Genomic DNA, 27967 nt, shown 5'->3' with positions numbered 1-27967 from the left:
CCTAGTCTTGGAATAAGAAGAACTCAAGGTCTCTCACCTCTTTGGATGTGATATTCTCCAAATCCTTTTGCATCATTATCTCCCTTAATTTGGTTTTAATTAATCTTTCTGTTCGCTCACGTTCAGTTGGTCTGAGAAGAGAGAAATGGTGATTTTTTTTTCTTAGGCAGGAATTTGACTAGGTTAATGAAAGTGCCATTTGGTTGTTTCCAAATTGGCAGACTTTCTATTTTTTTTTTTTTTCCAGACTTTCTATATTACCCTCAAACATTTATATTCTGGGGGCATGTCAAAACAAACAAACAAACAAACAAAAAAGTATTTAAAAAAGTTTTTCACAATGTATAGAATGTAAACATGTAGAAATGATTACTTGAAGAGGTCGTACATGTTTAAAAGCCCTTAAATATATCCACGTACATCTATGAAGGACTAAAAAATAAGCTATACTGTGTATACTACTTTAATGCAGATGCATAGTCATACTGTTCCATCAAGTATCCCTGACTACCACTTGCTGAACTAGAATACCAAGCTGGGTAGAACAGTGGTGTGACTCAGTAGGGATCAGGTCTTCTGTGGCTTAAAATGCCACCTAATGCTCACCATTCATTGCTATTATTCTAGAAAACAGGAAAGATGAAAGAATGATTTCTGCCTTCTTAACTGAAGCAAATTCACTCCAAAATGGGTTTTTAAGAATTAACTACTCAGAATATTTCCATCCAAAATACATTCCTTCTCATAAAGCTCTCACAACATCTCTGTGAAATTGTTACCCCCATTTTATAGATAAAGGAATAAATATGTGAAAGGTTAAATGACATGCCAAAGATCGCATACACTGGCAGGAGAACCAGTACTCTCAGCCCAGCCTAACACTCTACCTGCAGGATTATGTTGCTTCCCTTAATCTTCTGACTCTTAAAAATAAAATTACCCTTGGAACTTTAATAGGAAATTAAACTAGTAAGCTAACTCTCCAATTACTAGAAAGGTATTGGTTTAATGTAACTGGATGCTTCTCTCTAAAAGCATTATTTCATATTATGCAGAATTTGAGTGAGGCTGACAAAGAGCACTTTCTGTCTCATCTTTCCCTCTTACCTACTCAAGAAAGGTATCTGCTCTGTACCTCCTTATTTGGAGATGGAAATGGACTAAGCCTTCAGGCATCCTGTCTGCCCTTGCTGCCTACAGCCTTATCACTGTCTGCAAAAATAGCTTCAGTAATCTCCAAAGATGGATGCTCTGACCTCAGAACCTTGGGGCTCCCCACCACTTGGGCTTGTAGTTTCTCATGAACCCTGCAGAATACAGATAATGCCTGTGCCATCTCCCTATCTGCCAAGGCATCCCTGTCTTGAGCAGGATTAAATTCTTAATCATGCTCCCAACCATTTTTCCTAGACATAGCTAATGGTAGAAAGTTATACATTAAAGTCTTCCATTAAAAAATATTTATAGGGACGCCTGGGTAGCTCAGAGGTTGAGCATTTGCCTTCAGCTCGGGACGTGATCCCAGAGTTCTGGGATTGAGTCCTGCATCAGGGTCCTGTATGGAGCCTGCTTCTCCTCTCTCTGCCTATGTCTTTGCCTCTCTCTGTGTCTCTCATGAATAAATATATAAAACCTTTAAAAATATTTATAAAACAAATTTTACCACCTATGTGCATGAGTTAGATCCCTAGTTAGCAATCTTTCTCCTAATCCTTCACGACAGTTCTCTGAGGCAGAGTGATTTGGGAGCAGACACACCTGGGTATTTTTTTTTTTTAATTTTTTTTTTCTTCACACCTGGGTATTAATCCCAGCCCTGCAACTTTACTAGTGGTACAACCTTGAACAAATTCCTTCCCTTCTCTGAGCGGGTTTTCTTTTTTTATAAAACGAGTATAATAATATCTGCCTCATGAGGTTCTTATAAATGATGTACCACGTATAAAGTGCCTGGCATAACATTTAACATACACTGGAAGCACTATACATGTATGTTCCCTTCTTCCCTTTCCTTGTATTTCAAAATACAAACTTTATTTGCAGTAGAGTACCTAAATCCATTTTGGCACACATTCTCCCTGTACGCTCAGCATTCTTTTTCAGGCTTTTCTAGTCAATTTAGGGAGAAAAAAACATTATAACACAAACACACTTTCTTGATTTCACTAGAGAAAAATTTGAAAATACACAAAGACATGAAGAAAAATAAAAATCACTGAAAATCTCTACATTAGAGATAATCATTATCAATACTCTGACCTACAGCTTTTCAGTTTTTCTTTCTAGGACAGACCTTTGGTTTGTAAATATATCATTAAAGCTGGAGTTATATTGTACATACTAAGAGCTAAGATTTAATGAACCTCCAGCATGTTCCAGGGACTACTTTCCCTTGCTTGGGGATATAGACAAATTATTGCCAATTTTCTTTCCTTTTCTTTCTGATGTAATATCCAAATTTTCTCTAATAAAATCATAAGAAATGAAGAGTTTTCACTCTCATGTAAGTCTGGGATAGAATGTCCATTTTTTTTTTTAAAGATAGTTACACACACAGAGAGAGAGAGGCAGAGACACAGGCAGAGGGAGAAGCAGGCTCCATGCACAGGGAACCCGACGTGGGATTCGATCCCAGGTCTCCAGGATCGCGCCCTGGGCCAAAGGCAGGCGCCAAACCACTGCGCCACCCAGGGATCCCCAGAATGTCCATTTTTGAGCCAGATGAGACATCCATTCCTTTGATAACCATCAATCAGCTATAAAGCATGAACTCAGTAACGTTTTCCAAGATTCTGAAAGCCAGACTAAGCCTTATCATTTCAGTTACTGTGGGATCTTCAAAATGACTAGGGCTAATGAAAAGGAGATCCTAGTATCAATAACACCCTATGCAAAAAAAAGTTCCACTTCTTTTTTGACTGTCCTGTTCATACAATTCTTGGAAATTTCACCTTTTCTAGTAAAAGTAAATTTACACTATTACCTAAATAAAGCATTTTCTTAAAACAAAATCATGAACTGTTTTGGTATCAATTTAGGAATCTGAAGGTGAAGGTTTGTACAGTCAGATAGTAAGTAGATAGATACTCTTCTTTTCCAGTTGTAGAATACCTTGAAAGTGCAGAAAAATAAATTCAGAGCAAAAGAAACATCCTGATTAATGTCTGAAAGTTTTAACGTGTAGGCCTAAAAAGGAAATAAACATCCACCTCAGGCCTTTATCCAACTTACCATACACCAGGGAGATTTAATAAAATCTCACTGACAAAGACCCAACAAGGCAACAGTGGGGTTGAGTCAAACACTTGAATTATAAATTATTTTTAAAAATATGTGACCAGAAATCAGTTTAAAATGAGCAATAACAACCTAGGCAGTCTTTTAAATTGACTGGAAACTTCTTGTTTTCTTAAGTATTAGAAACATCTCTTTAAAAGCTTCTCTATGTTGGGCTCCTGGCTGGCTCAGTCAGTAGAGCATGTGACCCCTGATCTAGGGGTTCTAAGTTTGAACCCTACATTGGGTATAGAGATTACTTATACGGAATCTTAAAACAAACAAAGCTTCTGTGTACCATTAATTTGCTTATTAAATCCTTCTTTCACAGATGATGCCAAGGCAGACTTCAGCCTCACTCTCTTTAAACTCAAATTTCAAATTAGTGGAATCTGAATGGGATTTTATGGAATTGCAGCTCTTTACTATGGAGATTTCATTGTGCCCAGGAGTTAAACTCCTGTGTTTGCAGACAACAGAAAGAATAGGATTCTTTGTGTGGCCAATGTGTAGTATAGACATTGACTAGTATCATTGGCTAAGATTAATTCTCGAAGAGGAGAGATTAGGGAAGAACATGTTGCTTTTGACCCCCTAGAATACAACAGAGACACTTCAGTGATCCTGAGTAAGCTGACTTACATGTCTGTGAAGAGAGCTGGAGAGTCAGGCCGGTGGGACTGCACATCCTGCATAGCATTCCATTCATTGACTGACGATTGATCTGAGTTGATGTGGCTCTCGTAATAACTCACCCAGGTGAGAAACAGGCTGCCTGGATAGTAATTATGCATTCTGGCCACTTCACAAGCCTTGTGTAAACTCTGTAATGCAGACCTGAAAGATACGCTGGAAAATGAGCACTGCAGAACCATGGGGATACCAGAAAGCCAATAATCCACAAGTACCCAAAACTCTTTCAATTTTTAAACCCTATAGAATTTGGCCTCTGGAGAATCTATTCCCTGGAATTTAAGATTCTCTGATTTTGATTATACCATATTATCGATTTATAGCTATCTGCTAGACACTTTTTGCTGAAATATATAATGCATTAATAAGGTTAGGAGTAGAGAGGAGCAGAACAACCAGGACAACCCACCAGTGAAAAATAGGTCTAGGTACCTACAGAGCTCATGATCTTGTAGTTGGATTCTATATGTTGTATCACTATAGAACTAAAGATCTCAACCATTTACTACATAAGATTTGTTTCCCTTGGCACAGAATCATCTTACAGCATAAATTCCCTATGATTCTTAGAGGGTCCACAAAGACCATATAGATAGATGTCTCTAAGCCTTGAAGACATGTCCTTTGATGCCCAGGAAGTACTTATCTAATAACATTTATCATTCTTGTTGCTTTAGTCTCTCAGTCTCTTCAAACCATTTATTCATACACTTGAGCTACTTTCTAAGAATAGCTCTGGTTATACTAATTAAATCTCTGACTATGAACTCAGGAACCCAAGAGGGTAAACAAACCTGAAAAGTACCTTTAAAAAAAAACTTTTATTTTTTTATTTGAAAAGAACCTTTCTAGTTATATATTTGAGAAAAGCTGAAGCCTTAAATGGTAGGAAATTAATTACATAAGAGCAAAGATCTTTCTACATTTTGTTTACTGACACATCTCACATGCCTATAAGAATGCCTAGTTCATAGCTGGATTAAACAAAATGTCTCATTAGCTATAAGCTAATGTCTTTCTCTTACGGGAAGAGGACAGTATGAGAGAATTCTATAGGCAATCCATTGACATCTTTCTTTTAAAAATGCCACTTAATTTCCACCCCCCATAGCAAAAGTGATCCATGCTAACTCTAGAAAATTTAGGGACCTTAAGTAAAGGCAAAAATATCCTGTAGTTAACTACTGAGAAATAACCACTGTTAAAGTTCTAGTATAGATTTCTTCAGTCTTTTTGTCAAGGCATCCATCAATAATAAAGATATGACCACATTCTATATACATTTTATTTTATTTTTTTAGAAGATTTATTTATTTTAAAGAAAGACAGAACAGGGAGAGTGGCAGAAGGAGAGGGAGAATCTCAAGGAGATTCCCTGCCGAGTATAGAGCCTGATGCAGGACTTCATCTCATGACGCTGAGATCATGACTTGAGCTGAAATCAAGAGTCAGACGTCCAACTGACTGCGCTACTCAGGTATCCCTCTATATTTCTTTCTTCTTTTCTTTTCTTTTCTTTTCTTTTCTTTTCTTTTCTTTTCTTTTCTTTTCTCTTTCTTTCTTTTTCTTTCTTTCTTTCTTTCTTTTTCTTTCTTTCTTTCTCTTTCTTTACTTCCTTCCTTCTTTCTTTTTCTTTCTTTCTTCTTTCTTTTCTTCTTTCTTTCTTTCTCTTTTCTTTCTTTCCTTTCTTTCTTTCTCTTTCTTTCTTTCTTCATTCATTCATTCATTTATTACATTTTAAACTTGATTTTACTTTAAACCTTCTTACCAGCATATATGTCAATATTCTTCAATGAAATTATTTTAATGGCTGTATTATATTTAATAACATCAATGCACCATAATTTAATTCATATTTTTCAGACATTTAAATTGTTTTCCACATTTTGCTATTATTACAACACTGACAAACATTCTTATAGTTAAAATTTTTACACATATCCACAATTATTACCTTAGGATACATTTTTATTTTATTTTATTTTTATTTTTAAAAAAGGATAAATTTTTAGAAGCAGAATTACTAGGTCAAAAGGGCAGGCAAATGGTAAGGCATGTTGGCAAGAAAGATTCATTCTCAAGAAAGGTTGTTGTAGTTTATTCTCCCACCAATAGTAAATGACAATTTACTTGTTCAAGTCCTTGTCGATCCCAAATAATGTAAATTAAAAAATAAATTAGTTATCAACCTAATAAGGAAAAAAATTTCAGTCCATTATTTTCTTAATTTTAAAGATTTTATTTATTAATTCATGAGAGACACAGAGAGGAGAGAGAGAGAGAGGCAGAGACACAGGCAGAGGGAGAAGCAGGCTCCATGCAGGGAGCCTGACATGGGACTCGATCCCGGGACTCCAGGATCAGGCCCTGGGTTGAAGGCGTCCCTAAACCGCTGAGCCACCTGGGCTGCCCCATTTCAGTCCATTTTTATCTGGGAAAGAGTTTTCCTTAAAAAATAAAGTTGCAGAATCTTTTAGAATGCTTTGTATTACTCAAAGTAAGCCAAATTCTCAGAGAAGTTTTTCTAATTCTCAGATAATTCTCTGTGAATTTCAGTTTCACTACATAGATTTACAGGTAAGGGTCAGCTGAGCACAATATTTGATGCATATTATCTTCATTGGGAAAACTTATGCTTCAAAAGCATATGCCACATGTGTCTGAGGCAAGAATCCTAAAATACACTCAAGGCTTAGGGACGCCTGGGTGGCTCAGCAGTTGAGCACCTGCCTTTGGCCCAGGGTGTGATCCTGGAGTCCTGGGATCGAGCCCCATACCCCTGCATGGAGCCTGCTTCTCCCTCTGCCTATGTCTCTGTCTCTGTCTCTCTCTCTCTCTGTCTCTCATGAATAAATAAATAAAACCTTAAAAAAAAAAAAAGAAACTAAAATATACTCAAGGCTTGGCCATTTCAGATATTTCTGTTGCATACAGGAGCTTCCCAGGAAACTACATTAAACTACCTCCTGTGAAGGAAACACCTGGTCAAAATGCCACTTTGATCCATAGATCACCTTTTTTTCCCCTGTGACTTTCAGTTCACTATTCTCCAGATGGCACAACAAAAAGTTTATTCAGCAATAAGCCAACAGAAGTAGGACTAATCAGTTTGCTTTAGAACATCAAAGATTGAACTAGGTTATTACTTGAATCTTCTTTCATTGTCTAAAGAATTAAGACTGCTTTGTACTCCTTCTCAAAATATAACTGAAAATACTGTCATTTATGGGATGTCAGCTGTTTGGCTTTACTTGGTACCTAGGAATAGGTATGTCAGTTGCGTGTAAAGGAGCCTTAGTCAAAGAAAGTAAGCTTTCCATGAGAAAATTATGTGAAATATGCCCTAAAATTCAAAAATCTGTTTTAAACACATGACCTGTAACTCTCTTGCACCTCAATTACTGCATGAAATGATAAGATTCTGAAGTTCAGTTGTCTCTGCTTTATGACTGCATCCACCTCAAGCCTATCAGTCCTGTTATTCAGGGGCAAATGAGCTCCTTGGAATCTTTTCAGGCTCCTTTATTTCCTGTTTGGTTTTTGTTCTATCCATTCTGCTCCTCATGAGGACTTCTACTACAGAATAAGGTAACTGAATGAGAAACTGAAAATCAAATCCCTAACTCAGGGATAGACTCTGAATCTTAGAGTCATACTATTCCCTAGTCATCAGATCATTTTTCTAGATAATCTAGAATAAGAGAGTAAGAGTCTACTCTGCCTACATGGAAAAAATACTCTCAGGCCAGTTATGTAACCTCTACAAAACTTCAGCTTTCTCACCAATAATAAGAACTACTATTATTATTTTGGGGAGTTGGTGTGGTGATTAGATAGATATAACCCATATAAAGCGTAATTCTGATATATATAGTTAAGTAGCCCAGAAGTGTCAGTACACCAGTTGATGGTTATTAACATTTATAATGTTTCGGCTTTATTTGCATTTTGCAGTCTTACAGTCATCAGAAATTTTAATGGAAACTTATCTATTAATAGTATCCCTGATTACTTTAAGAAATTAAACACTAATGCACTGTAGTAGTATGATGTTCTAGATATGGCTCTAGACTGCCACTAACTTAATCAATGTGTCCCGATAAAACTGTTCCAACCAGCAATCTGACCCAATAAGTATCTTCCAGAGTCTAAGAACACCTGTGAATTTTACTTGTTCACCAGTGCTTAAGGACTTCCACTATGATAATTTGAAAACTGAGCTCCTAGGTCATCTTTAACTATGAGGGACACACAAACAGATCAAACAAAAAACCACACACAGATCATACAGCATTTTCATAGAGAACTGTACTATTTCAAATATTACTACTTACAAAATATTGCCCCAATAATATATTTAAAAACTTTCACAGAAAAAAACCCCAAAAACCTTTATAGAGACATTAAAAGTCCTCTTACCACATTGCCTGTACAGATACAGGTTTGAATATATGCACTCTGTTATCCGTTGATACACTGAACCCACTAAGGGAAGAAAAAAAAAAAAAAAGAATGAGATAAAAATCCACAAATGAGAGTAGCTTATTTCAGTTGTGAATTTTCAAGGTCATTTCCCAGGCTAGCAACTGCTGGCTCAATGGAAGAAATCATCAGGCACTTCATGTAGAAGTTAACTAGAGTACAGGACTTGACTGAAAAGCTTCAACAAATTGTCTGATTTTATCTACCAAGCAAAATGAATGGACTCCCACACTGGAATTGGGGAATTACATATAATTTCCCAGCTGTAGCTACAAACTGTTCTGCTATATATTTCTATTTGGAAGCCTTGTGGGTTCTTAGCAAACCTGACCCTGGTTTTATAAACTGGAGCAAACATCTTGGTCTCTTGGGGACACATTCTAAAAACACCAGGAGGTGGGGGTGGAGGGTCACTGGAAGGAATTGGCACAGGAATGGGGTTATACTGTAGGCTGACAGCTGGCAGAGGCAGCAAGAGGTTATTTGAAACAGAACATATCATCCTCTGGGAGAGCATTGCAACAGTCCCACATGTTCAGATTGAAGAGCGAGCCAACAAACTAGTTTTTCTTTGTTTGGATTCTTACTGTAGTCAGCCTAGAAGAACAGAAGTAAGAGGCCCTGGCAAGTTGTATTTTTACTCCACTTTACAAAACAGGAGTTTTTTTTTTTTTTTAAGATTTAAAAATTTATTTATTCATGATAAACACAGAGAGAGAGAGAGAGAGAGAGAGAGAGAGAGAGAGAGAGAGAGGCAGAGACACAGGAGGAGGGAGAAGCAGGCTCCATGCCGGGAGCCCGACATGGGACTCGATCCCGGGACTCCAGGATCGCGCCCTAGGCCAAAGGCAGGCGCTAAACCGCTGAGCCACCCAGGGATCCCCAAAACAGGAGTTTAAAAGGACTCACTGAGTTGCTGACATGACAGTTCACTTGGGCACACTGGGCCTCCCAATCAGCTTAATGAATGGGCATGAAGATGGAACCTCACCCCTTGGCTTTCTATAGGTGAATAAAAAGGGAAAGCTCTTACCCATCACCATCCAAATGAATTAGGGTATCACTCCAGAGGGGCAGGACTAAGCCCATGGTACAAGTACTACTGCAAGACAAGACAAGAAATAGTGTATAGGTTAATTCCTGTTACTCTAGGAAGCAGTTCTTTACTCTTTCAACACAAAGGATAAAACCCCTAAACTCTAAATTCTGTCGTGTTAGAGTGGAGGAATTTCTATCATATTACTTTTAATGTAATGCATGTACTCTGGAGCTGTATCAAACAAGTAGTCAAGTCCTTATGGATTTAACAAAGAAAACTTACTGACTGAGCTCCTTGTATTGCTATTTCAAAAATGGACACTGTCTAAAAAAATCCAGGTGATTGCTGCTAACTTGTGATTGGTAGGCTTCACCTCAAGGTCACAGACTCCAATTCAACTCTAAAAATTATTTCTAATGCTAAGAACTATTTCTGGTTGCTGAAGACCTCTGAATACATAATTTGTCCAAATTTAATCCTGAGGTTTATGTAGTTATTGAACATTAGAACACATTCAATACTCTAAAAGGGAAAGGGAATTAAAATACTTTAAAAAGTAATTGTTAATGGTTTGTGATCAAGTTAGACAAAATACACTCAATACAACTTAAGTAAAACAGTACTTGGTGGCAGTGCACTGAACTAGCCTAGCACTGCTGAAATGCAGAGTGAATAGAATTGTCTGCAAACAACAAAAGGGTAGCCCCAATACAGTAAATTAAAATCCTATTTAAATCACTCATTAACCCAGGGAGGAAACTAGCTTTAAGCTAATGGAACAGGTTGGAATAGGATGCCAGGGACTCCCAATTGTGTCTCTAACACACCATTCCTCTGGACAACTGTAATCTATCCCCGATCTCTGCCACTTTCTCTTCTTAAGGCTACTATAAACCATTTCCCTCTTCCATCCAGTCTCCCAAAGGCTCTGACACCCTCTTCCTGCCAGTGTAGCTAGAAAAGCAGTATGGTATAGTAGAAGGAACCTTACACACGGGAGGCAGAACAGCAAAGTATGATTAAGAGCACAGGCTCTAAAATCAGATGGGCTCTGGACCCTGAGTTCTAGCACTACTGCATAATTTTAGGCAAATTATTTAATTGCTTTGTGCTCCAGTTTCCTCATCTATAAAACTGAATAAATATATACCTTCTTGATTGGGCTGTTTTTGAAGATTACATTAGGTAACACATTGAAAAGTGTATATAACAGCACCAAACATAATAATAACTACCACTTACTGGGCAGTTACATCTTGTCAAAATATCTGGATTTGATCTTCAGTATTTCAGTCCCTTCTGACAAGCTATTCACTGTCTCTCCATCTTAATTTCATCTTTTTTTTTTAAAAGATTATATGTATTTATTCATGAGAGACACAGAGACACCAGCTGAGGGAGAAGCAGGCTCCCTATAGAGAGCCTGAAGTAGAACTCAATCCCAGGACCCCAGGATCACTACTGGAGCCAAAGCCAAAGGCAGATGCTCAACCACTGAGCCACCTAGGCGTCCTTTAATTACTTCATCTTAAAATGCAGGTAACAAAACCTACTTTATCATAAATATATTTTTAAAGATTTATTTATTTATTTATGACAGAGAGAGAGAGAGAGAGAGAGAGGCAGAGACACAGGCAGAGGGAGAAGCAGGCTCCATGCTGGGAGCCCGACGCAGGACTCGATCCCGGGATTCCCGGATTGCACCCTGGGCCAAAGGCAGGCACCAAACCGCTGAGCCACCCGGGCTGCCCACACATCTGATTTCTTAAGACACTGGATCAGGAGAATCTGAAGTTATTGCCTTATATTTCTAGGGCAAGGCTGAAGTGAAGTTTCCATGCAGTCCCAGTGCTTGTTTTATTGGGTTTCCAAAGGAGGAGTCAGGAAGAACCAAAGGAAATAAGATACAGAGTAGCACTGTCCACCTGAACTTTCTGCAATGATGGAAGTGTTCTATGTATATACTGTCCAATACTGTAGCCACTAGTCACATATCACTAGAGTACTTGAAATGTGGCTAGCTGTGATTGAGGAACTGAAATTTAAATTTTGTTTAACTTCTTTAAATAGTCACCATGTGGTTAGCAACTATTGTACGGATAGCACAGATGGAGAGAGAAAAATCCAAATCAGAGGTCTTATAATACTAATGAATGTAGCAAGGTAGGTGCTCTTAAAGGAGAAGTGCTTACCAAAAGGTCTGTTGCTTAGCTAACATCAGAGGTTAAATCTATGCAGAGAAAACCTAAGTGTGGTTTACAAGCCTGTGCAATTTCAGAAGATAAAATTAAAGGCTGTAAGAGTTATACGAGGTAACAACTCTGGCCTTGTGATCCTTGTGAAACCACAAATAATTTTCAGGTTGACTATACAAGCTTAGGTAAACACTTGTTTGGAAAATCTTCTAATGACAATGTGATTCTTTTCTTCCCAACAGCAGAACAATTAGAATCACTCCCAGCCTCTTCTTTGTGGCTAAATTCTCCCAGGCCTGGGTCATGCTGCTAGCTACTCCACAGTTCCATTCTAGTTCTAAACCAGGAAGTCAATGCTTTGAGACATCTGGCAGGATTTCCTGAGGCTTATTATCTAGAGAGCAAAGATCTGCTTAGCCACATTCCACAGTCTTCCTAAGGTTTCTCCAGAAGAAGTAGGAAAATAAAAAAGGAAAGCAATAAACTTTAGGGGGCACAAAAGAGCCAGGTTCCGAGTGCGGTATGATACCTTTAATTACAGGATGCAAAGTACTGCTAAAGCCAAAGGTGCATGATTATAAAAGGTTCTGTTCTGAGTTTAAAGAATCAACTCTGTCCTTTTAACTCAGAAGGAAAAAGGAAGCATAAACATTTGGTAAAAGCAAGGTGTAAGGCCATGAATAAATATAAGAGATTAAAGTAGGGGCCTCTTTGAACCCAAGACCTATTGGTACACTATCACAAAGGGTACATGCTCTAGAATCAGCAAAGTGATTCTAAAATAAAGTTAATGACAAAGAAAATGCAGCTTTTTATTCCTGGAGATAATAAGTTTAAATCATTTGCTTTATATTCATTACCACCTAAGGATGAGAGGAAGGTAAGGAAGAGTGATAAATTAGGAACATAACCAAAGACATTCGCTAATCATTTTCATCTCTCAAGACCGTATGGCTAAGATACTTTTGTACTCCGTAGTTTTAGGCATTGAACTTTAAGAGTAGAATGGCATAAGATGTTTTTGTAGTAACCCAAAAGGCAACTGGAATTTTTATTTAAAAAGGAGTTTTCTCATCCTTCCTTTTTTGGTACCATACCTGTCATTAGAAGAGAAATCCATTCCTAGGACGATGCTTTCTTCAGTGTCTTGTCTACCATTAGTTGAAACCACTACCATATAGCGTGTTCTATTCTGGTAAGTACTCTCTAGTCTTACAGCCTGGAAGTTAACAGACAACAGATATATTAGGAAATTTAGAAGGTCAGTTTTAGATCATTCAACCTTTTTTACTCAGCATCTTAAAGCATGCTCAGGAAGACTTAAATTCAAATTCCAGCTCATGTATTAACTATGAAACCTTCAGTAAGTTACTAAATTAATTGGAGGGAGATAAAATAATACCTATCCTATTGGATTATAAGAATCATATGAAATAGTGAATATAAAGCACAGTGCCTGGCATATAGTAAAAGCTCAATAAATACTGGCTACTAGCGTAATTTATAATAAGAACTACCAGGGCATGTTCTAAAGACTGAGGAGGGAAATGTGAGGTATATGAATGTGAGCATTGGACTCATAGATACAAGTCCTACAAACAATTATAATACAAAGCAAGCTATTAATATAAGAGGAGTGCACTCTATTGAAATCTTACAGATTATACACTACAAGATTTCCTTCTTTAGTTTCAGTGATAAAGAAATTGCTTTTTCAGAGGCTTATATTACTTTTTGTCAAAAAATTTTTATTTATTGATTGTTTATAGTATTTTAAAAGGGCCTTCTGAACATTTGAATATGGACAGTGTCTTAATGATATTAAGGATTTACTGTTAGTGTTACAATGACACTGTAGTTACACCTTTTTCTTAAGTACCTGGAGTAAAATAACATGGTGCCATTTTAAGGTTGTACTTTAATATATTCCAACAATGGGTAGCAACCAAGATGTCCTTCAGTAGGTGAACGGATAAATTAAATACATCCAGACAATGGAACATTATTCAGCACTAAAAAGAAATGAGCTAAAAAGCCATGAAAAGACATGTGGAATCTTAAATTATTACTTATATTTACTGTTTATATTACTTACTTATATTACTATGTGACAGGAGCCAATCTAAAGAGGCTACAGGGAAGCCCTGGTAGCTCAGTGGTTGAGTGCCTGCTTTCAGTCCAGAGCGTGATCCTGGAGTCCAGGGATCGAGTCCCATATCGGGTTCCCTGCATGGAGACTACTATTCTCTCTGCCTGTGTCTCTGCCTCTCTTTTTCTCTTTATTCTCATGAATAAATAAATAAAATCTTAAAAAAAAAAGAGGCTACAAATTAAGAATATATATTTTTTTTAAATTTGAGAGAGAATGAGAGAGCGCGGGAGCACAAGTGGGAGAGAGGGAGGGGGAGGGAGAAACAACTCCCTGCTGAGCAGGGACCCTGAGATCATGACCTGAGCCGAAGGCAGACACTTAACCAACTGAGCCACCCAAGCACCCCAAGAGGCTATATATTGTATGATTCCAACTATATGACATTCTGAAAAGGCAAAACTATGAAGTCAGTAAAAAGATCAGTAGTTGCCATGGTGTGTAGGGGAACAGTTTTCAGAGCAGTGAAACTACTCTGTTTAATACCCAAAGTGATAGGTCCATGTCATTATACAGTTGTCAAAACTCACAGAATGTACAACACCAAGACTGAACCCTAATGTAAACTACGGACTTTGAGTAATAACGATGTGTCAATGTAGGTCCATCAATTGTTAATAAATGTACAACTCTGGTTGGGGGGGGATGATGATAATGAGGGAGACTATGCATGTGTGGGGCTAGAGGATATATGGGAAATCTCTGTACCTTCTGCTCAATTTTCCTAAAAGTGCTCCCCAAAAACATCTATTAAAAATTTTGTTAAAAGAGATCTTATATTAAGTGTCCTTATAATAGTAACTATTATTAATAGAATTGGAGGCAACTTTGGGAAATGATGGACATGTTTATGGCATAGATTGTGGTGATGGTTTCATGGATGTATACTTATCTCCAAACTCATCCAGCTGTATATATTAAATATGTACAACTTTTTGAATGTCAATTATATCTCAATAGTTATTTTATTTTATTTTATTTTATTTATTTTATAGAAAGAATGACAGAGAGTATGAGCGGGGGGTGAAGGGGCTGAGGGAGAGGGAAAAGCAGACTCCCCGCTGAAGGCAACCAGATGGTCCTTGCCTTCACAGAGCATACATTCTGGGTCACTCTTCTTTTAATGTGTTAATAAATAGCCAGGAAACTTGTGTACTAGAGGCAGTTTACTCTGTATAAAATACCCCCCACTCCTTATTTCAGAAGAGACACAGAGTTTCAATCTCATCAACTGGCATAAGACATCTCTCAGAAATGGGGCAGAAATTTCTATTCAGGATTCTTTCAGTGCTTCTCCTTTCCCTCAATTCTGTCACTAATTCAAAAGTAGCCAGAAAAAAAAAAAAAGTAGCCAGGCAAAGAAAAAAAGAGACCCAGTCACATGGCTTAAGTGAGCCATTTAGCAAGGCAGAGGTGCGACTCCAGTGGCTATTTCTTCGTTTCTGTTCTGATACTCCTAGAAAAAAGTAGGGAAGCACCAAAGGCAGAATTTGCCACATTAAAGCTTGTTTCTTAAAAAAAAAAAAAAAAAATTAAAGCTTGTTTCTAATAGGTGCTGATGCAACAAGAAGGTAATGCCTACCATTCTGATTCTAAGTACACAAGGTAGAGAGCTGTATTGCTAACTTTATGTCTCATAAAGTAACAAAGAAACCAAATTCATTTGTGAGAAGCTAAGAACTAATATTTAAATAGATGAAGGTCTAACCCTAGTGGGCTGGGTTAAACAAGCATTATACACATACAGCTATGGATACTAGTAAATACACATAAGGAGGCCTGAAAGGCAGCACAGACTCTCTGATTCTAGGAACACATCATAAAATATTAAACTATTCAGAAACCCAGTTGTAGGTAAACTAGAATCTTTTATAAACAGATCTCAGATATTATTATATATCTAAACTTGGGCTTGCCTCAGCAAGCTCTGAGCTAACTTTAGTTCAGTTTCCTGAATATGTTAGAGGCTCTTTTATCCTCTGTCAAGGCTCTAAGAATTTCTGGCAAGGATCAAACACAAATGGAATGGGAACAACTGAACTGTGCTCCTGATAATTTATCCACAGCTTCTACACCAACCAGTGGCAACTGACTGGCTAAGTGGAAACTGATAAAAAGAAAAAAGAAACAACCTCCACAAATATCACCCATCGTATAAGTTATCAGGCTAAATTAGCAGGTAAGCAAACGTTTGTTTGTTTGTTTATTTTGGATATTCAGGGCAAATATTAGTTATTTCTTTTTAAAAAATGAGGTGTGTTTATTTACTCATAATATCAAGAGCATTTCAAATGTTAGGCCTTCCCTTGCTAATTAATATAATCATAACATCAGGTCCCAAACCTAATGGGGAAGACCCTAGTCATTTTACATTGATTTAGAATTGAGTAATAGGTGCAACTCAGATTTTTTCAATGCCAAGCTTCTTACACGGAAGAAAGGCATTTTGAGGCCTTGGGATTTGATCACAGACCTCTAGAGAGTAACAATGTAATTGTTCTTTTTTTCTAAAGATTTTATTTTTAAGTACTCTTTACATCCAAGGTAGGGCTTGAATTTACAACCCTGAGATGAAGAGTTGCATGCTCTACCAACTGAGCCAGCTAGGCACCCAATTAATTCTTACTAAAAGGAAGTAGAGCTTTAATCAGGGGGTCAAAAGCCATGACGTTAATTCAACACCTATATATGTGTTGAGGTGAGATGAAATTTCTTATAGAAAAAATTGGTTGAGATGAAATTTCTTATAGAAAAAATTGCAATGCTGAGGATGGATCTGAACTTTCAAATTCCCTTTTAGGCTTCAAGATTCAAGGTTAAGAAATTAAAATTTTAAGAGCCACAGCATAAAGAAAAACCTAATACCTAACTGGTTTGGAGGTTTATTTCATATTCCTGTTAGGAAGAAGATTGACAAAATCTAATAACCTAATTCATCAAGTTAATCAGAGACATGTAATTAAAAATGGCAGTTTGTACATAATACCCTAACATTAGAATTGGCAGCAAGTCCAGTGTTTCCTTAAATTCCTCCAAAATTTACATGGAATTGACAACTGAAATAAGACAACTCAGGTGCATTTGATTAACTCCAGTTCTCACTAAAAAAAGATATCACTGAAGTTTATTCTAATTGTCCAGTCAAAGTAATATTTTGAATTTTAAATAAATATTTGCAACAACAGCAACTATGAAATTATTCCAAGAAAGTCCGATTATTGCTTAAATTTGGAAACCTATTACAAGTGTCAGGTGAACTTAATTCAGCAATCTGAGGATTGAGGTAAGTCTGAGAAGTCATCTGCCTCTGCTTTATTTCTGATAAGATGTCAACCTGTTTGCAAAGCTCATCTATCAAAGGATGTTAAAACTTCTCTCAGTGACTAATTTTGTAATTTGATTACAAGCAGTTCACAAACAGTAACCTGATAAAATAACTTCTGTCCTCAGTAACATCAAGAAATACTATTCCTTAAGCTTACACTGCACCTTTGCCTTTAATTTCTTTTCACCAAGAGTCTTACATCATGCCACTGCATGCAATGTTTATCCTCAAGGAAGCTACATTATAAAGTCCCAATGTCTAGACAGGCAGCTCACCCAATTCATCAGAGAGAAAGGTTTCAAAAATATGTAAATATTAAATTCTAGCCAAAGAACAAAGCAAAGTCATTATCTAAAATTAAAATAGACTTCAGATGTGACACTAATAAGCTAAAGAACACTGTTTTCAAAAGAAACAGAGCTTGAAGGAGTTTTAGGATTCATTTTTTTTTAGCCTATCACCATGAAATTCTTAAGTTAAAAAAATGTATTATATTCTGTGTAGCCATTAAAAACAGATTTGTTTAAAAAAAAACAGTTTTGTTGACATGGAAAGATATCCAAAATAAAGTGTGAAGTAAGCAGGTTATACGTCAGCATTTATATTTTTATCTCATTTTTGTTAAAAAAAAGTGCTCTGACACATATTGTTTTCTCTGTTCAATTCTGAGCTCAAATCAATTGTCGAAACCTTCATAGTCATAAAGATCAGTAGTAAAACCTTTTTGTCCATTGCTCAAAACTGATTAGCCTTTCATATACACACACATTTCCCCCAATCTCATTCATCCATGAGCAAGTCTTGTTATCTACTGTCACCTTTTTTTTTTTTTAAGGTTTTATTTATTTATTTGACAGAGAGAGAGAGCACAAGCAAGTGGAGTGGCAGGCAGAGGGAGAGGGAGAAGCAGGCTCCTGCTGAGCAAGGAGCCAGATGCCAGGCTCAATCCCAGGACCCTGGGATCATGACCTGAGCAGAAGGCAGATGCTTAACCAACAAAGCCACCCAGGCACCCCTACAATGTCAACTTTTAAACACACACAAACACCCCTCCTCACCCTCAGACATAAGTCTTATTGTTTTAAAGATTTTATGTATATGTGAGAGAGAGAGAGATAGAGCATGCGTGCGTGTAAGCATGATGAGTGGAAAGGAGCAGAGGAAAAAGGACAAGCAGACTCCATGCTGAGTGTGGAGCCTGATGCAGGGCTCAGTCCTACAACCTTGAGATCATGACCTGAGCCAAAATCAAAAGTTGGCTGCTTAACCAAGTCAATCAGGAACCCCAAGTCTTACTGTTTTAAATTACTTTATACTTTGGCTTCTCAGAACTACAGAGATCAATCAGGGAGACTAGTATGTCTTCTGATACTCAGATTTGGCTATTTTCATTATTGATCCACTTTAGTAAGAGCAAAGGTCAGAGAATCTGATATACTCTGACAATTCTCACTCTCTCTCTCTCTCACACACACACACACACACACACACACACACACACACACACACACGAAAGACCAGAAGGATGCTAAGAATGGTTTTCTCAGAGTATAGGATATACAGTGATTTTTACTTTCTTCTTTATACCTTCCTGTATTGTATGAGTTTTGAAAATTTTATGTTTAGAAAAAATAAACCCATTTTCATTTGGGGAAAATATCAATGTACTATAAAAAACAAAACCCCAAAAGTCCTTATTTTTTAAAACTCTACTGCAAATTACTCAAAAAAACATCTCCTTGTACCTTATCAGCACCTTAGTTCTGGTTAAGAACATTAGTTAAAATTACTTCAAATGTTAGGTAAGTTTTTCATTTCCCAGTCTATTTTTTTTATTAAATGGGTCTTTGATAATGTGCAAGAGTACTAAAAAACCAGTCTTCATTTCGCCAGCTATGGTTTTCTAAGTACTGAAGTTACTGCTTGATACTGTATTTGAAATGCAGAGCTTCCCTGGAGGAAAAAATGGTTTAGTCTGATTTTCAACTCTAAATGTGGGATTTGGTGCCACTATCTGTTGTTGGGTTGTTAAAAAAATAAAGGCAGGGCTTTCAGTTGACTATCAAACTTTTAACCTTATGCACAAGCCCCAGAATGAGAATTTTAGCATTCCAAATTTAACTCAAAACAAAAGGCCTTGCTTTGACTATACAAATGCTCCTTTCAGTTAGAAAAGTGCTAATTTGTCCAAAGTCATACAATGTATTCACTCATTTTCTTGAAGATGACTCACTCAATAATCTGAAACATAATGACTATGTGTTTGTAACAATTCAAAACAACTGTAAAATGGCTTGCCATTAATTCAGAAGCATCAGTTACATTTTCTGAATTTATATCTTATAAATGTAAAGCAGCTGAAGCTGCATAGTTTAGCAAGGCAAGAAAAAAGCTAATTGCCAACTCTGTCTTCTTTTTTTTTTTTTTTTTTTAAGATTTTATTTATTTATTCATGAAAGACACAGAGAGAGAGGCAGAGACATAGGCAGAGGGAGAAGCAGGCTGCATGCAGGAAGCCCAATGTGGGACTCGATCCCAGGACTCCAGGATCACGTCCTGGACCAAAGGCAGACACTCGACCACTGACCCACCCAGGCATCCTACCAACTGTGCCTTCCTAACTGCTTCCTTAATGCTCTCCTGTGGTTAAAATTATTTTAACATTTAGAAGTGCAAGCTAAACTCCAGAAGGTTATCAAGGAGAAAAAGATAAAGTGATGACAGATCTCAAACTCTACCAAACCACAAAAGTTTTGGAAACTATAAACATGTATCTAATGGACATCAAGTATGTGCAAGTGACCATTACGGATTTTAGAGGAGATGTTCTCAAAATGTGACTCCTGGATAAGCAGCATCAACATCACTGGAAGACTTGTTAAAAATGCAAATTTTTACTGCCTTCCTCTCCCCAGATCAAATGCTGTGTGTGGAGTCCAGCAAATGGCAGTTCAACAAAGCTCTGCAGGTGATTCTGATATACTCTAAGGTTTGAGTATCACTGCTTTAGAATATTAATCCTATAAGAACTGTACCTCACTTTGTTCACTTATAAAGAAGTGTTTATGATAGAAGTATATAAAAATATAGACAAGACTTACATAAATGTATGCTGTGATTTTTCAGATTAGGATAAAAAATAATTGTGTAAGGTTTTCTTTTTTTTTTTATTCACTTATTCATGAGAGACACACAGAGAGAGGCAGAGAGAGAGAGAAACATAGGCAGAGGGAGAAGCAGGCTCCTTGCAGGGAGCCCAATGTGGGACTTGATCCCTAGACCCAGAATCCTGCCCTCAGCTGAAGGCAGATGCTCAACCACTGAGGCACCCAGGTGACCCTGTGTAAGGATTTCTTATTTCATATTCTTTAAATTTCAAGGGAAACTTCTCACTCAACAAAAATTTGTTGCCATTTTAAGAAGGTGATACAGGCAGCATTTGAGAGAAAAAAATGACAGAATTTGAACACAGAATGATTGAGTGAAAAATCAGTTAATTACCACTGAATTCAGAGACCTGATCATCAATTTTTTTAGAGTCATTCTTATATTCTACTCATTTTCTTTCTTCCCATTGAAAAAGCAGAGATCAACCATTTGAATTTAACATGCTGACAGAAACCCAATTTCCAAATTACCACCCCAACCTAGAAGGGCCCATCACCACAGGCTTAGATTAGTGGTACAATAACTACCTAGTAGACCTCCATGACTTAAGATGGCTTCCTCCTCCCTACTATTCTGTATTACTTCTGAAGAATCTCTCTCTCTTAGTAATCTCTACAACCAACGTGGGGCTCAAACTCACAAGCAGAGACCAAGAGTTGGATACTATACTGACTGAGCAAGCCAGGTGCCACTCTCTTAAATACTGTAGCTATTCCATGTAATTCTTTGCTCAAAACCTTGTAATGTTTCACACTACTGCTTACTGAAGAGGCAGAGGTATTATCTTCAAGTATTAATCTATCTAGAGGGTCAGATAGGGAATATAAATGAGTGAAGTAGGCCAATATGAAATATTAAATGGGTAGAAATGCTCTTTACTTTTCATAAAGAAACATATCATCTCATTTTTTTCCTATTTTAATTAAATATTCTAATATATATATTTTTTAATTTTTATTTATTTATGATAGTCACAGAGAGAGAGAGAGAGAGAGGCAGAGACACAGGCAGAGGGAGAAGCAGGCTCCATGCACCGGGAGCCCGATGTGGGATTCGATCCTGGGTCTCCAGGATCGCGCCCTGGGCCAAAGGCAGGCGCCAAACCGCTGCGCCACCCAGGGATCCCCTTAATTAAATATTCTAAAAGAAAACTAACAGTGAAGAAATGATGACAATGGTGACACCTGGCTTTACAGTCTAGGAGACAATAGGATATAGGGGAATTATGGTAAATTAAGAGCCAAGGCCATATCCATGTCTGCCCCTCCAGGTCTAGCAAGTTTTGTCATGTGAGAATAAGGTCCCAGTGTTGCCAGAATTTTATATTTTGAAGTCAAGCTCCAATTATGGTTTTTTATGTAAAATTCCATTTTAAAATTTTGAAATTCTGGCTCAGAGTGAAAAACACCACCAATGAGGTCCAAACAAAACAGATCTGTCAGTTTGAGACCTCTAGTTTGAAGCATTAAATCCCTATCTGCCTGCCTTAGTTTTCTGGTATCTAATCTTCCTTATGGTAACAATAATCCCCAGATTTGGGCAGCATTTTATACTTCTCAATATACTTTCATATCCATTTGATCCTCTTGACTATGAGATGTAGAAAGGAGATGAGAGGAAGCAGGCTGAGACAAGCTAAGTAACTTGTCCAAGACCTGAGCCCAGGTCTCCTCACTCTAAGACCAGCACAAATCCCTGGCCCTTTTACTCTCTCCTTGTCCCTTACATGCATTTGCCTCAGTCATGCCCTCATCTAGAAGGACTGTCTTCTTTCTCTCTACCAATCTAAATTCATCATCTTTTAAGACCCAGCTCAAGGTCAGCTGTACACATAAAACCCTTCTAACTAGGGCAAGTCTCAAAGTATTCTTTCTTTTGAACTTTAGTTGTTGTTATGGTCAATAACTCACAAGCTGGTGCTTATCAACAGCCTTGAATAATCAATTTATTTCACATCATTTCACATTAGTTCATATCCCCAATTATATTCTAAGCTCTTTTTTTTTTTTTAATTATTATTCTAAGCTCTTTGATAGAGCTGGCATGTTACTCTTTTTTGTTCCACATAGTTTCCAGCACTCTGTTGGGACATTAAAAATGACTGCTTAATGTCTGCCATCTTGACAGTCTTTTGAGTAAGAGTTATAATGATAACACTAACTTACCAGCCTGATGTTATCTTCTGGTCGGAGTAATATGAACATTGCTTGGAGATGCTGTTGGAGATCACCTGGTGAAATTTATGAAACAAAAAATAATTATTCTCCATTGTAATATCAACAGAGAGGATTCCTTCTATCTTAATAACCTATATAAATGAAAGTTCTGGGTCACTGAAGGACTACAATTAGACACATAAATTAAATGTCTTTATTAATTATTAACTTCTTTTTTAAGTGGAAAGACAGATGGTAGACTGTATTTCTATACATTCACTTTTAGCCTATACTATATTAAAATTTGCTTTATGTTTGTTCAATGGGAGGTGCACTTGAAACCAATCTCAGTTCCAAACTATTGTGGATGTTGATGAAAGCAATGGTGAGATCTGCAGGGCTGTGCTTTCAGGCCCACTAAAAGTGGTAAGGAGGGAATCCTGAAAATGGGGTGTGTGATGAATGAGGTTAGAATTACCTCTAGCTTTACAAAAAGCTAACTATTTTGCCATTCTAATTTCTGTAAATCTTCAGTTGAACTTAACGTAAGAAGATTTTTAGCTTCCCCTTAGAATAATGTCAATGGTTTAAAATGATTTCCGTTATTAGTGGCTGATATTAAAGTAAGAGTATTCATTAAATATTGTGGATCCCAAGAAATATATATTCCATTGAACCTAATGTTAGGTATTTTAACATGGCCAACCATTATTTGAATACACATTTGTTTCTATACATTCCACAAAACTAAATTGAAAATTTTTTTTGTATTAAAGTATTATAGATTTCCTTATACTTCCTATTCTACACTAGAAAGCTTTGGCTAGTAGGAGATAATTAGATGAAGTACTGTTATAAATGATGACAATCCGAGAAGAAAAAACTTCATTTCATGGCCACCCAGGTCCAGCTTTTTTAAGAGTCTAAAGTGACTGACATAGCCACTTGATCATAGATGCCAGTGGAACCTGTTCTTACATTTGTCTTAAAATCTACATACAAAATCTTCCTCCAGGTAACTTCAACTGTAACTGTGAGAGGAAATACTAATATGTGCAAGAAGCGGTGAGGGGCAAGAAGAAAGAGAAGTAGACTAGCGAACAGGTATTTGTTTAAAAGGTCAGCAAGTCTGAAAGCTTCTCCTTTTCCCCTGATGTTTCCTTCTCTTAAAGAATAGTTTTCTTGCCTCCCATCCCCACCCCCATTTCAATGCTGGCTTCTCACTGATTCCATTACTGCAGAATCTTTCAACTTTCAAAATTAAAAAGGAGAATCATTATGTTTGGCCAGGTCTGTTCTACCACATTTCAAACCCAGAGACACAATCTTAGTCTCACGTGTAAGAACCAGTATGGGCTCACAGGTATAAAGCCAAGAGAAATGAAAACATATGTCTGCACAAGAACTTATAAAGATTCATAGTAGCATTATTCATTAACAGTCAAAAATTAGAAACAACTCAAAAGTCTATTTACTGGTGAATGGAAAAATAAAATGTGGTATATCTACACACTAGAATATTGTTTGGTCATAAAAAGTAATGGAGTACTGACACATACTATAATGTAAATGACTCCTGAAAACATTATGCTAAATGAAAAAAGCCTGTCTCAAAAGGCCATTTATATAATTCTTTTATATGGAACTTCTATGGAACACTCAGAATGAGTAAATCTATATACCGAGAAAGTAGATTAGTGGTTGTTTAGTAGGACTGGCAGGGAGGGTGGAGGATATAGCGAATGACTGCTAATGGGTAACTGGGTTTCTTCTAGGGGTGATAAAATGTTCTAAAATTATAGTGATAATTTTTTATATACTAAAAAAACCCCACCACTGAATGTATACTTTAAATGAGTAAACTAGTGAATTACATGGCATATGAATGGTATTTTACTAAAACTGTCTAAAAAAAAAGGAGACAAAGTGTTAGGTATAAACAATGAAGAGTGACTTAAGATACATGTTATAATTGAGCTAAGCAGCTGAGGCTTTTTAAAAATTAAGATTCCTTCTGTTCTATCAGTAAAATGACTGGAGGACAGGATTTTTAAGATGGAGAACTTGTAGACGAGAGCCATTTCTGGGCAGATAGTGGCCCTAAGTCCCTACACCAAGTGCTATTGGCCCAAAGATCCAGCTGGCTTCTTGGAGGTTCAGGTAAAAGTTAAGAAGCCCTATCCCTACTGTAAAGCTTCTTATGTGAGTTGGGTATGTGGAAGCTAAGGTTTGTCAGTGAAAAGTACTGCCAATAAGCAAACTGGGTATCTGCTACTGGGAAACCTTAATTGAAAAGTCACATAAGAATTAGAGTATTTCTGTACCTTATTATTTTTCCAACACAAATTGATTGAGATATATATATACATATATATTCATAATATATGTTTCTAACACAAATTTATTGATACACACACACATACATAAAACAAGTTTTGCTAAGTGCCAGAAAAATAGTGGGAGAAAAGTGATTACTGTGCAGTACAGTGTTTTCTTTCAGTTCTACAGGACCGTTGGAGAAATGGGACTGAGGTTGTCAGCTGTTTTGAACTAAACAAAAGGCAAAGAAACCAAGAAAGGAGTGGCGTATGTGGAACTTTACCTGCATGCTTGTTGCGTCTGTGGCTAATTCTTGGTGTGGATGAGCCATTTCCCCGTGGTAGAAAAAGCGCAGCACCTTTGACAGTTAGAAAGCTCTCACTGATGCTATAAGGAAAAAAGTCAAAAGGAAATGGATTATTTAAGGAGGAAAAAATCAGAGTGAGATGGAGATCCATTTTGGGGTTATTCTCTTGCCCATCTTCCAAAGTCCCAATTTCATGGGATGAAGTAAAAATAAAATCGAAAGAGATCCTTTTATTTACATAGTCCTATCTACTCCAGACAATTTTTCTGAAACAAAACTTACAATATTCTCTATATATTAAATGGTAGCAGTTAAGAATGAAAGGCTCTGGAAACAAGATGGTAAAGGCTCTGGAGCCAGACTGCCTGGGTTTGAATCCTGGCTCTGCTGCTTCTTACCTGAATGAATTTTAGGGGGCTTAAATTTCCTTATCAATAAAACAAAAGTAATAAAACAAAGCTGTGTGAGGAGTCAATAAGAATACAGTTTTTTAGAGTGATGCCCTTATGCAGAGGGATTTTTGAATTCAAATGCAACCAAGGTATAAAGTTCTCAGTTTTGCTTTAGAAGTGTCTCTAGAAATGAAGCTGGCAGACACATCTGAGAACATTTTAGTTGCTTTTAAAATTCCCAAAGCTCCATCATAAATTTAATTCTTAGTGTCCCAAGTAGAAAATAAAAGGTACAACGGGACTTAGAGTACTGTTCAGGACAGTAGTAATATAATTTTCACTTAGACCGCTGACATGGGTGGTTTTTTTTTTTTTTTAAGCTTTTTATTATAGAAAATTACAAACAAACAGAAACAGGATAATATAATAAACCCCCATGTTCTCACACATTTCAGCTTTAATTCAAGGCCAATCTTTGTTTCTTCTACATTCTTACTCTCTTCAACTTGTCCCTAAAGTGAAACTAATCCCAGACATTCTATCAGCAAAAAGTCTTTTAACTGGTCTGTCTGCAACTACTTCTGCATCACCGTTATCCACTTACCAAAGAGCAACCAAGGGGATTTTATATATATAAAATACACATATATATTAAATGTGCTTCCCTTTGTATTTACAAGTAAAAGTTGAAGTCTTTAGTTTAGACTTCATGGCCCTGTAACATCCAATAATATATTATTTCTCTGATTTTGTGCTAGCTTCCCTTTTGTTTGCTGTAGTTACACTGGTCTCTTTTGTGTCTTCTATATTCCAGGCCCCTTCTCAGGGCCGTTGTACTTTTTATTTTCTACTTGGGACACTTTTCTCCTGGCCATCACTATTTAAGTCACAGACCCAGCATCATCACCTCTTCCCCATCCCAATCATACTCTACCCTGCTGTTCTATTCTGTTTCCTTCAGGATATAGATTACTCACTAAAATTACATTTATTTACTTTGTATACTTGATTGTGGTTATCTCTTTATGATAGAATATAAGCTCAGTGAAGAGCAAGGATTTTATTTTGCTCAGTATGTATCCTCAACATTGGAAATAAGTGCCAACCACATATTAGGTGCTCAATGGCTATTTATGAATTAATTCATCCTGGGTTTTATTTTTTTTAAGATTTTATTTATTTATTTATTTATTCATGAAAGACATAGATAGAGAGGCAGAGACACAGGCAGAGGGAGAAGCAGGTTCCCCCTGGGGAGCCCAAAGTGGACCCAATCCCAGGACCCCGGGATCACGACCTGAGCTGAAGACAGACACTCAACCACTGAGTTGATGTGTCCTATCACTGCAGCAGGAATTGTAATTTAGGACAAGAAAACAGAAATTCTGTAATTTCACATGTAGAGAGATAATTGTTACAGAACTCAATATAAGTGGCAGGTTAATGGATTATAAATACAAATGTTTGATGTTAAGTTAATTGGCAAATAAAATGAAAACACCTCTATAATGTTGTTAGTCATTGACTCAATTTTATCTTCAAATTAAATGGCATGAAGCTGATAAACTTTTGAGCTCACTTTCCAAATAGATTAGAACATGCTTCTAAAAACAAAGGTAAAAATCCAGATGCCACTTTAAAAATCTGCATGCCGGCTGGGAGGGGCTGCCTTTATTTTGTTTTGTTTTCATCTTTAAATAAAGCATTGCACTCTTGTGGTCTGTTTCACAAGTCTTGTCTCTTGTTACGTTCGTGGTATGCACATGTCACCCTGCTGTGGGTCACTCTGTCTTACTCACATTACAGGAACAGCCTAAAACAAAATGTCTTGAGTGACAGGATGAGTGGGGTACACCACAGACAGGAAATGAAATTCACACTTCTGCCAACACAGCAATTGTCTGCTTTACCAAATGAAAATACTTAAAAAATACAGGCCAATATTCTACCTATCACCAGACAAAGTTACAGCTGTTGGCACTTTGGTTTCTGGTAAGCAAAGTGGTCTCAACATCCACAAAAGAAGTGTATTTGTAGAGAGCTTAAAAACAACCAAGCATACTTCAGTCATTCCTTTTCTGAGACAGAGGCAGTTTCTCTTTGGCAAACACTAGTTTAAGAATGAACTTCTGGTTTGATACATTTATTCTTGCTCATACTTTAAAGCAAATCCAAGTGTGTTCTTTAAAATGTATGCAAGTGCTTTCACAGGGGGAGGGCTGAGGGAGGGCCAGGGACCCTTGCTTATTTCAAAGCTACCTAAAAAAATTCCTGATTGTAAAAGACAGACCAGGAGTCAAACTAACATAAGAGAAAAGAATCTTTTCTATTTGAATCACTTACACAAACCTCAGCGAACTTTTCTGAGAGAATAAAATGCACAACAGATACAGCTGGGTCAGGAGACTGCCGTACTAAGGTGCAATACAGGCTCCCAGAGAGTCATGGCAGACACACTCTGGATGA

The 27967-nt window shown here is 36.9% G+C and overlaps 1 protein-coding gene, 1 long non-coding RNA gene and 2 other non-coding genes across 10 annotated transcripts in view; 1 reads left to right on the top strand and 3 right to left on the bottom strand.

The window, feature by feature from the left end:
• The window catches only part of SSH2 (slingshot protein phosphatase 2), a 239208-nt gene that overhangs the window by 37266 nt on the left and 173975 nt on the right, over positions 1–27967 (bottom strand). For all 5 annotated transcript variants that reach the window (XR_012008569.1, XR_012008570.1, XM_072779192.1 and 2 more), the window contains 7 exons: positions 25086–25189; positions 22493–22557; positions 12783–12904; positions 9485–9553; positions 8389–8454; positions 3919–4113; positions 38–131 (listed from right to left, as the gene is read on the bottom strand). Coding sequence is in view for 3 of the 5 variants with exons in the window: in XM_072779192.1 (XP_072635293.1) it covers positions 38–131; positions 3919–4113; positions 8389–8454; positions 9485–9553; positions 12783–12904; positions 22493–22557; positions 25086–25189 (715 nt within the window). In the remaining 2 variants the exon portion in view is untranslated. The remainder of the gene's footprint in view (positions 1–37; positions 132–3918; positions 4114–8388; positions 8455–9484; positions 9554–12782; positions 12905–22492; positions 22558–25085; positions 25190–27967) is intronic.
• LOC140606184 (uncharacterized) lies at positions 14298–27309 on the top strand. 3 transcript variants are annotated; one of them, XR_012008573.1, is made up of 4 exons: positions 14298–16013; positions 19595–20127; positions 23499–23587; positions 24984–27309. It is a non-coding gene; the product is annotated as an uncharacterized lncRNA (long non-coding RNA). The 3 variants fall into 3 exon arrangements; XR_012008572.1 differs by having other exon boundaries at positions 23499–27309; XR_012008571.1 differs by lacking the exons at positions 23499–23587; positions 24984–27309 and having other exon boundaries at positions 19595–20262.
• Positions 17826–17896, bottom strand: LOC140607654 (small nucleolar RNA U2-30). Its single transcript, XR_012009613.1, has one exon. It is a non-coding gene; the product is annotated as a small nucleolar RNA U2-30 (small nucleolar RNA).
• On the bottom strand, positions 18483–18559 carry LOC140607656 (small nucleolar RNA U2-19). Its single transcript, XR_012009614.1, has one exon. It is a non-coding gene; the product is annotated as a small nucleolar RNA U2-19 (small nucleolar RNA).

This window comes from Canis lupus, chromosome 16, assembly GCF_048164855.1.
Source record: "Canis lupus baileyi chromosome 16, mCanLup2.hap1, whole genome shotgun sequence".
Taxonomy (NCBI): domain Eukaryota; kingdom Metazoa; phylum Chordata; class Mammalia; order Carnivora; family Canidae; genus Canis; species Canis lupus.
This window is presented reverse-complemented; position numbering and strand designations above follow the sequence as displayed.